Source organism: Phalaenopsis equestris, unplaced genomic scaffold (genome assembly GCF_001263595.1).
Source record: "Phalaenopsis equestris unplaced genomic scaffold, ASM126359v1 Scaffold000552, whole genome shotgun sequence".
NCBI lineage: Eukaryota > Viridiplantae > Streptophyta > Magnoliopsida > Asparagales > Orchidaceae > Phalaenopsis > Phalaenopsis equestris.
Genome location: NW_018164992.1, coordinates 2,724,235 through 2,735,712, shown reverse-complemented (window position 1 = coordinate 2,735,712; position 11,478 = coordinate 2,724,235). Strand labels below are relative to the sequence as shown.

At 37.5% G+C, this 11,478-nt stretch overlaps 1 protein-coding gene across 1 annotated transcript; it reads right to left on the bottom strand.

Annotated features, from left to right (window-relative positions):
• Positions 1–51: 51 nt before the first annotated feature.
• Positions 52–3,520, bottom strand: LOC110029213 (bidirectional sugar transporter SWEET13-like). Its single transcript, XM_020731396.1, has 8 exons — positions 3,466–3,520; positions 2,843–2,879; positions 2,567–2,777; positions 1,789–1,950; positions 1,581–1,700; positions 1,233–1,478; positions 307–478; positions 52–200 (listed from the first exon to the last, which is right to left on the bottom strand). The coding sequence occupies exons 1-8, from the start codon at positions 3,518–3,520 to the stop codon at positions 52–54; spliced, it is 1,152 nt and encodes a 383-aa protein (XP_020587055.1).
• Positions 3,521–11,478: the final 7,958 nt, after the last annotated feature.

The following is an 11,478-nucleotide window of genomic DNA, read 5'->3' as shown; positions in this document are numbered from 1 at the left end:
AGACACTCCTTTGCGACTAACGGAACAAATCAAGAATTCCTCCTCTGCCTTTCACACGAGAATAACTGCCTCTCCAGAGCCGTCGCGCCTCGCCAAACTACTTAGGTCCTCCTGCTTCGCAATGCGCGATCTCCACCTCTTCCCTCTGGCCGAGCTGCTCGCAAGACTGAACTCCTGCTCCGAAATCCTCTGCTGGCAACCTTATCGCAAATTTTTAGCCCTCATTCACGGACTGTTTTACCTTCGTCTCGCCGAACCGCACAACCTGCGGTGCGAATCCAGTCGATCAAAGCTTCCACTGCTCACCAAATCTGTCGTGATTCGGTTGCCTGCGGCGCGATCTGATCCGGCTCCTTTGTTTGTGAATGCCAAACTCCTCTTCTTCGTCGCTGGCCACAAACACCTTTACGCGGACAACTCTAGCCAAGAAGTATGGATCTTCCCCCAGATGGCGCCAATTGTTGTGAGATATGTACTTCTTGGCATAGAAATGAAACGGAAAGAACACAAACAAACACAGATCGTTTTACCACATTACAAATGAAACGCAAAGAACACAAGCAAACACAAGCCAATTGTAGGTGAACGGTAGGTGAGATGTGGTAGGTGAGCGGTACCACATTACAAAAGTACCCTTTTACCTTAGTTCATTAATTGGGGGTCAAAATAACTGAGAAGATAGTTTAATCTAAGAATATTTATACTCTAATTTTAGAGGTCTTACCTAGAAATTTTACGGATATTTTTTAGCACTAGACACATCCTCTTTAGCCAAAATTTCAAAAGCATCATTAGTGTAAGCACCTAAAATGTAGTTAAAGAAATTTTCAGAACATTTAATAAAACATCTTAGAGCGGTAGGTGAGCGGTAGGTGAGCGGTAGGTGAGATGTGGTAGGTGAGCGGTACCACATTACAAAAGTGCCCTTTTACCTTAGTTCATTAATTGAGGGTCAAAATAACAATAATAAAAACCAAATTATTGTCGAAAATCAAAAGGTCTAATTATTGCAATTTATAAATCTGAAATTTTCATTTTCATGATTAATGAAAGATGAAAACTCTTAAAGAAACAACAAAATTACAAAACTAGATTAGAAAAGGATTTTATTATTATCATCACAAACCTCCCTAATAATCACATTATTAAAGCTAGCGAATGGAAACTAGGTTAGATAAATTCAAACCCTAACTTCTTGATCTCCTACCATTAATACATTAACATTCTCAAACTGAACTCATTTCAACGTCCGCCCTGTCACGAATATTATCTTTCTCAATCTCATTTCTTTTTTCCGCCTCATCAGCGATCGTCAATTCGGCAGCCGCACCATCGACAACAATAATCTCCATCGAAGTAATCTCTTTCATTTGTGTATTTTCCTCCACTTCCAAGCTCTTAGGAACCTTGGCATCTTTGTAGATGATGTATAGCAACATTTGAGCCACACCAAATGTGAATCCTAATACGTTTGGAAGCTGCAAATATGTTTAAATGTAATAGTATGATTAGTAACAAGGTGAATCATGTAATATTATGAGTTAAGTTAATGTATCATAAATAAATAATTAATTAATTACCGCAACATAAATGTCTTTAGAGAAGAGACCAAATGCGAACCACATCACTGCGCTTAATGAGAGGGATAAGGACAAATTGAATGGCATGAACTCCACAGTTCTGGTACGAATGACCTCCCTCTACATTATGTATGATAAATGAATGTTATAATTAATTAAATTAACTATGGCTTAATTAAAATTTTCTCTTAATTAATTATGCACGTACTATTATGCTTAGAGGAGCAACGAAGACCGCAACAGAGAAAGCAACACAGATCCAACCAAGAACTTTGAGGCGAAGTGAGGCACTAGAGATGAGAAGAACGCATAGAATTATCAAAGATAATAACCCCATGTTTAGGAGCGCGACCATCTTGATTGTGTGTGCCTGTAATTTTGCATAAAAACAAATAACTAATTGCACGAACGTTTAAAATTTAATTAAATAAAAATCAATATTTTTTGTTTAAATTATGAAGAATTTTTAAAAATAATACTTTACATTTTATATCAAATGTTTTTCTATTAATTATCTCCTAATTCATCGTTATAACACAAGCTTAAATTTATATATTTTTTCTCCTCTATCTTTAGTAATAAACAAGCTTGCTCGTGAGCCGACAGAACTTGTTGAATTATGCTCGAGCTCGAACTCAATTAATTAATCAAGATCAAGCTTTGGCCGAGAGTGGCTTGAGCTCGATTCAAACTCATTTACGCCCATGTCATACCACCCAATTCTTATGTATATACATATCTAACAACTAAACTTTATCTTTTACATTTATACCCCAAATCTTGCATGTCACATTAAAAATACCATCATTTTAACGTTTAAAACCTGAATTACATCACTTTCATGTACGTAAAAATTGAAGTTCCTAGATGTTAGATATGTTAATATATAAGAATTCAGTCTGGTGTGCATGCAAACCTTTCTTTTTGTCTAATTTATATTATAACTAGAAATAAGAGATTCATAATAAGTGGAATTACAAACATACCCTAGCCTTCTTAGAGGCATAAATTAGGAAAATGATAATGTAAGTAGTTTCAATAACACATCCGAAGGAGTTGATGGTGATTAGGAGATGAGCATTTCTTTTGATCAACGCATAGAACATCCAAAGCATAGCGCTGAATAGCGCCACCACGTAAGGCACAGATTGGAACCCTTCGGTCGATTTCTTTCGATGAATTCGATAAAATGTTGGCCTGCAAATAATTTCTTTTATTTAGGTGAATTTAAATGTAAAATATTATTAGTTTAAAGCTCTCACACTGGTGCGAGGTACACCATGAAGGAAATGGCATTGCCTGTAATAAATGCAGGATAAATTGGAATTAGTTTGAAAGAATAATTTGATAAGGAGAGTGGAATATTAATTATGCGTTATGTATTTTTTGCTGTCAAGCCTATTATAAGGAATCATACTCTCTCTCTCTCTCTCTCTCTCTCTCTCTTAAAATCGGCCCTGGACTAATATGGGGTCATTTTAATCACATACCAAAATAATATAAAAATTCTTTAAATTAAGACTTAAATAAAACTCATAAAAATTATTAGAATTTAATTTTAAAATAATTAGAGGTTATTTTGACACAAGCTCATGTAAATAGCTTTTGTGTGTGTGTGTGTATTTTAAAAAAGAATGGCCTGAGGTTATGATACTAGCCCCAAATCACCTTCATTTGTCTAATCACTAGATTTCATACTGCAAGACAGATGCACTCAGACGGGATTAAATTGGGAACCCCAGGGGACTTACGGTAGGCTGCACTACCAAATAGTCACCAGAAGCCGCACTGTTAGTGTGTGTATATTTCTTGTTTCTTCCAAGCTACTTAGCCATGCGTGCGTAAAAAGAGAGAAGGAAGAAGTAGGGTTGATTATAATTAATACCTAAGATACCGAAAACAAATGCCCGTGGATGATCCAACGACATGCCTCCGGCCATTGATGATGATAAGGAAGAAAAGAAGCAAATTGTTTGTTTGTGTTGATTTACTATGGAGAAGAAGCTCTTATATATAGGGCTTGGAGGACTCGGAAGCTTGCGGTCGGTCATCTTCCACAATAAGCACGCTAAGGAGGTTAGACGTGGCAAATATTATTGTTAATAAACGCATCAAAAGCATATTTGTCAGGTTCATGATTTCTGTGTGCTCATGAAAGAAATAAATTATGCTAAATTAAGAGTTTAAGCGGTCAAATTGTAAACTGAGATCCTCAAATTTTTATTCGATCATATGGATTAATCCCAGATGATGCCATAGTCATTATCATCGGGAGAGTCACAAAACATATTATATCACATGGTCTATAATCAGTTCCATTGTGACAACTATAACCTCACTTATAAGGTCTTAGGTATCATCCTCATGACCTACGTAGAATAGCATCCCCGTGCTGCATTTTGGGCTCCTATGCGCCCGATTCTAACGAGCATGGCAGTTATATTTCAAGGAGTGGCACAGGCGTGTCATCAGGTTTCCGATTCGGTTTAAAACTTTCAATTCAAGTGATAAAGGTTATGACTTTTGTGTGTAGTGTTTCGATAAGGTTCTGGTGAAACAGAGAAGAGTTAAGGAGAAGGATTTCAAGTTGCAATTTCTTCAATGAGATTGAGAGGAATTGTTTGAATCAAAATTCTTTAAGTTTCATTGATTATAAAGAGAAGATCCGAGTGAGTATTTCTATACATATCTGATTTTTCATGGTGAAAATTTATTTGTGGTGCGGCTCCATGATTTTTTCTTATTTTTGGATTTTTCCACATTAAATATTAGTATGTTTTTCCTAAAATCGTTTTGTTATGCTTCTGTTCAACTTTTTTTGTTCTAGATTTCTCGAATCGATGTGATTCAACTGCGCAGTGTGGTTTAGATTGCAAATTAATCAAAGCCCTATCAACATATAAGATTCTATTCCAACAATGACGTTTGTCTCATTTAAATCATATGACATTATTGTGAGATAAGATATACATCAGTTGATGAGGTATATATATAAATCAAATAGGAGAACGATCGACGAAGCGAAAAATTGAACGAAGATGTGAAAACTGTCACACCATAAAACAGTAACACAGTGAAACACATAAATTTACGAGGTTCAAGATTTACGTGGTTCGAACGTGGTTCGACAAATTGCCTACTTCCACGGAGTTGCAGAGGATTTTACTACTTGAGGAATTTACACCAATCGATCCTCTCGACTTACAAGAGAAATTTCTCGTTTCGTTGCTCACTCTTCTTCTCTTTCTGTTTTTATTTCTCTACACTGAGATACACCAAAAAAACTCTACACTAAGACATACCGAAGAAGATAAACTGATAAAAGAAATAAACTCAATTTCTTTTCTGCCACAAGCCACCAAGAAGAAGCCGAGGGAGAACAATTTTCTTCCTCTTCTTTCTTCTTCCTTCTGCCGCAAGGAACTACTTCTTGCACTTCTCTTCCTTTATCCCGAGAAAGCCCGAACAACGCTTCCTATATCCCGAGGGAGTCCGAAGAAGAACTCAAAAGTGGTTAAGCTCAATCTGAAGGAGAACCGTGCTCTTCTTCCTTTCCTTCGAACTGCACACACCCTCCAACCATCCATCTGTTGAGAAATTTAGGGCGAAGAAAAACAAGAATCGACACAAATCCAGAAGAACACACAGATATTTAATGAGGTTCGGCAAAGAGGTCTACGTCCTCGGGAGCACAGCGACAAATATATATATACTACAAATAAAATTACTAACACGTCATCGCTCCCCCTAACCCACTAAATTTCAGGAGACACACCTCTTCATTCCAGGAGACACACCTCTCCAAATCCAAGAGACTCCAATTTTTGGTATATGAGACATATCTAACAAATCTCCACCTTGGCGAATATACAGCCCCTTAGGAGAAATAAATATACCCAACAAATCTCCACCTTGGTGAATATTCAGCCCCTCTGGAGAAATAAAAACATAATGGAGTTTCTTACACTGAAGTGGGTTGGACAATCATGTCGTCTAACAATTGCAAACATTCAACAAGTTCAAGCAATGCAAGAACTTTTTGATATTACTTGACTTGGTCAACATATTATCAGGTTTTGTAGCTCGCAAAGCCTTCAAAATTCTTTATTGTGCTAACAAATCTTCCACCCTTGTTTGCCACAATCTGAAGTTTTCTGTTCCATCGAACTTCACTAATTCGAATTTTGCACTGGACATTATCTTTTGAAATTAATCTTGCAGCGAACTTTTCCTGCTTTATGTCGAAACAAAAAACACATCGCAAATAAATTCAATGAAACCTAAAATTTTCTCTGCCAATTGCAGCAATTTTTCTGCAATTTTGCTGTGATTCGTGAATCAAAATTTTCACACGAAGCACTTTTCTTGTTCGCGTCAACACTTCGGCTAAAATGTTGTCAAGCGAGCGAAACCCTTTGTGAAATACCTCCGCGAAAACCACTGTTCGCAAATAATTGTGCCTGTTTGTTTCGCCTGCACCCTGCCAAACTCCATCTGTTGTAAAATCCACCTGTCGCAACTCTTTTTGCGACGAGCTTGTGAACTCTGCTAGCCAAACACCACCGAACTCCTCTGTTCGCAAACTCTCATGTTCGCAGTAACTACATGCCAATTTCTGTTCATGAACTCCGCCTTATCAAATATCGCAAAGGTTCTTGAACTGTCCCGCCTCGAAGCCCCACTGGCTATCGAAGAACCGAACTCCTATGTCTGTCATGATCCTCCGAACTTCAGCCGCAACGCGAAACTTCTACCTCAAACCTTCGCACGAAGTCGTGCCTACTGCAGCCAATCCATGGCAGAGAGTTCGAATCCCTTCTCCTGTTGCATGAAGAAGCTTCTAGCATAAGAACTGCGCCGACCACCTCCTTTACTGCGATTCTCCTCTGTCGTGTGAAGCTGCTCGCAGACCGTCGTGAGCCTTTCTATGCGAGTCCACCCTTGCAAATCCTTTTCTACGAAAGAGGAAGAGGTCCTACACAAACAGCTCCTGCTCCTGCGAAAGAAACCTCTGATAGTGAATTGCTCCTCTGTAGCGATTCACAAATCGAAGCCCTCACCTGTCGCGAAAGATGCCCTCTCTAAACGCCGCGATTCACGAATGTCGTGATTCGTCTGCTCTGTCGCGATCCAAACCGCCACAACTTCTCACTTTACCTAGTTGAGAACACTACTGGGAACTTTCTCATCGAACTCCCTGAAGACGGCTCGCTAACTCCTTTGCAAACTGCCCCGCTAAAACTGACGAAGCACTTCTCGTCGCAGAACCCTCGACAAAACTGAAGCTCTTCGTCCAGTCTGATCGCCTAAAGTCGCTGCCTGGCTAAAACTGTCGCAAACCACCGAACTCTTCTTCTTCTTCTTGCGCTAATCACCTCCACTCTTAAACCTCGCTCTTATACCAATTGTTGAGAAATTTAGGACAAAGAAAAACAAGAATAGACACAAATCCAGAAGAACACACAGAGATTTAACGAGGTTCGGCAAAAATGCCTACCCTCGGGAGCGGAGCGGTGAATTTCACCATTTCAGAGAAGTCCAGTTCATACCCATAGGGTTACACATCATATATATAAATAAAACCCACTGATAAAAAAACTAACGCGCCCTTGCTCCCCCCAACCCACTAAATTCCAATAGACACTCTTCTCCATTGCAGGAAATACACCTCTTCATTCCAAAAGACAGACTTACATCTCTCCAAATCCAAGAGACTTCAAATTCTGATATATGAGTCATACCTTCGTCATTTTAAAGTATAAACCACAATCTCAATTTTACCACAATCATCTCCTTCAAGTCATTTAGCATAAACGATCTCATCACAGGTTATGCACTATAATTTTCTCCTCCGAGAATATTGATCATATATATATATGTATGTATGTATGTATGTATGTATGTATGTATGTATGTACGTACGTACGTACGTACGTATAGAATTGGTATGATTCCTACAATTAATTGAATCTACTGAAAATAGGAGATTTTGGACATGCCGGAGGGAAGGTTTAGAAGAAGAGGTACACAGAGTAAGGGTTTATATATGATAAATTCTAATTAAAGGGACAGTTTTATTCAAGTACAACGGATAGAATTGATTAAATAAAAAACCATATTAAATTTCATAATGAGTTATAAGAAAATTAAGAAAGGATGTACCAGAATTTTCTCCGACATTATAAAGTTTTTCATTTTGTGGACACGTGAGCAAATCATGACAGTATGTACTTGACGACCAATTTATTCACAAACCAAATCTTGACACTTGCCTCCAATTATTTTTCTCTTACAAGTATGCTCAGTAGCTCAGTTATTTTTATTTAATATACCACTTCTTAATTTAAAACAGTAATTTATATGTTGAATTCAGGCTTGCCTTGCCCATATAACACACCCAAAATATAAAGTGAAATTGGAAAGAATTAACGCACAGAGATGAGATCAACAAATCTTATTGCATTTATTGCCTCTATTTATAATGGGCTATGGTTAACGTGAAATAACAAATGTACTCTCAAGTCTTTTTAATCGATCAATCTCTAATTGATGAATATATAGAACTTCGTCTTCTTACCAGTTGACTCCAATCTGATCGTTGATTTTTAAGTTAGGCAAGCCATAGTTTGGCCACCATTCGGGCCAATCGGTCCTTGGTCGGTCGTGTGATCGATCTTCAACCTCTGGATAGGTTGACCTTTTGTCAGACGCTCGACCAATCTCTATCCTCTGTCCTGGTTGGCTCTAGGTATCTTAGGTTGTTCTCATAGAATCTCATTGATTCACAGAAAATATGGTGGATGCATATACATTCATGAGTAGGCCATCTAATCTATAGAAAAAACTTTTAATAATATTGTGAAAAGAATTTTAACAATTTCCAAACACATTAAATTCAAACCACTGCACATTAAGCGACTTGAAATTCAAGTCAATTAGTATGCCACCAAAGTGAGGATTGGATTGTGAAAATTTATCTTCATAATATATTTTTGCACAAGAATATGGCAGCTATCGATCATACTCGAATAAATTGGGTCTTGATGAAATCAAATTACTGTCAAGACAAATATTTTCTTAAAAGAAATAATAATTTGAATTATTTCCAAACAAAAATATAACTAAAGAAAAAATATTTAGCATTGCCATATGTATTCAATCTCTTCCATTAAGTAAGTCCATATTTGACTAGATCATATTCCAAAATATGTGCCGTTCTCTTATTCTATATTGCCTTTTGGCTTCTTTTACTTAGTTATTCTTTTTATTTATTTATTGGGGCATTTGCATTTACAAATATGCCAGCCAACTCCTTTGGAATATGCCATAATGCATCGATGCCTTACACTACAGGAGAAGCCTTAATAATTGAAGGAATAACCAACGACTTTCCTAGCGTGAAAAACATCATGTTAATTTCCAACTAATCTATCGCATTTCTACAGTATAAATATTCCAACAAATTTTATGGAGTTATCGACGTTATATGCCGTCGGTTCTACACTAAATATTAACCAACAGACTTAGTTCATCGGTTATTAATGAAGTCGCGAGGTAGAAACTGACGTTTTTTTTTAATGAGCGTCAGTTTTGACAGTTTGTTTTGATATTATAAATCGACGGTTATTAAGTCATTTAAAAGCCGTCAGAAAATAATCTAAGTATAAACTCCCCGCCCAAAACTCTCATCTCTTCTCTTTTTGTCGCCCCGCTCGCGGTTTTACACAAACCTTTCCTTCCTTCTTCCCCCCACCCTGAAACCCTCACATTGCCCTAGCCCTCTTTCGGTTTTGTCCAATACCATCGCTTTCATTTCTGAACCTAGCTTGGACCATAGTGGGTATGCAACACAAAATTTCTTGAGTATGACTTGATCAGTGGGAGTGATCAATTTTGGGATATTGTTTCGGAAAAGGATCACTGTGAAGCTCAACCCTCTAGGTCAAGTGACATATTGATTGTTATCCACACCTCTGAAGGGCAAACAGGTGTTAGACAACCAATTGTTGAAGTTCCACAAACTATTAATAATGATCAAGTAGATCAACTTGTAAATAAGGAACAACAAGATATTGTTGTACAACCAGTTGAACAACATGCTCTTGAGGAGAATGTTGAAACAACGTTAAGAAGGTCTACTAGAGAAAGAAAATCAGCTATATCTAGTGATTATGTTGTGTATCTTCAAGAAACAGACTACAACATTGGAGCCGAAAATGATCCTGAAACGTTTTCACAAGCCATGAGTTCTAAGGAATCGGACTTGTGGCATAATGCCATGAGAGATGAGATGGATTCTATGGCATCAAATCGAGTCTGGGATCTCGTTGAGTTGCCTAATGGTGTAAAAGCCATTGGATGTAAATGGGTTTTCAAAACAAAGAAAGACTCACAAGGTAACATTGAGAGACATAAGGCAAGACTCGTTGCCAAAGGGTTCACTCAGAGGGAGGGAATTGACTATACGGAAACATTTTCTCCTGTATCTAAAAAGGATTCTCTCCGAGTAATTATGGCGTTGGTAGCTCATTTTGATTTTGAGTTACATCAAATGGATGTGAAAACGGCATTTCTTAATGGTGATCTAGAGGAAGAGGTTTACATGAAACAACCAGAAGGATTCTCCTCTAGTGATGGTGAGCACTTGGTTTGCAAGCTAAATAAATCCATATACGGTTTGAAACAAGCCTCCCGTTAGTGGTATTTGAAATTTCATGAAGTTATTACTTCATTTGGTTTTGAAGAGAACGTCATGGATCAATGTTTATACTAGAAGGTCAGTGGGAGTAAAATATTTGTTTTCTTGTACTGTATGTGGATGATATTTTACTTGCAACCAATGATAGGGGTTTACTTTATGAAGTGAAACAATTCCTCTCCAAGAACTTTGATATGAAAGATATGGATGAAGCATCTTATGTCATTGGCATTAAGATCGATAGGGACAGATCTCGATGTATTTTGGGTTTGTCTCAAGAAACCTATATCAATAAAGTTTTAGAGAGATTTCATATGAAGAATTGTTCACCGAGTATAGCACCTATTGTGAAGGGTGATAGATTTGATTTGAGTCAATGCCCGAAAAATAATTTTGAACGAGAACACATGAAGAACATTCCATATGCTTCAGCTGTTGGAAGCCTTATGTATGCTCAGGTTTGTACTAGACCTGACATAGCATTTGTTGTTGGAATGTTGAGAATATATCAGAGTAACCCAGGTATAGACCACTGGAAGGCTACAAAGAAAGTAATGAGATATCTTCAAGGTACAAAGGACTAAATGCTCATGTACAAACGAACTGATAATTTGGAGGTGATTGGCTACTCCGATTCAGACTACGCTGGCTGCATTGACTCAAGAAAATCAACATCTGGTTATATTTTCATGCTAGCTGGTGGAGCTGTATCTTGAAGAAGTGCTAAACAGACCTTGACTGCTACTTCCACTATGGAAGCTGAGTTCGTATCCTGTTTTGAGGCTACCTCGCATGGTGTATGGTTGAAGAGTTTCATATCTGGGCTTAGAGTCGTGGACTCTATTTCAAGGCCATTAAAGTTGTACTGTGACAACTCAGCTGCAGTATTTATGACTAAGAACAATAAGAGTGGAAGTCGAAGTAAACACATCGACATCAAATATTTAGCCATAAGAGAACGTGTTAAGGAAAAGAAAGTGGTCATTGAACACGTTAGCACTGAGTTGATGATTGCGGATCCTTTGACTAAAGGCATGCCACCAAAGAATTTTAAGGATCACGTAGTACGAATGGGACTTGGTTCCATAATGTGATTTACATTGTACGAATATTTATTGAAACTCTTAATTCAGTTGATGATTTCTCATATGGTTTTGTGCACATATTTATTCATTCATTTATTTTGAGAAATCTCATTCG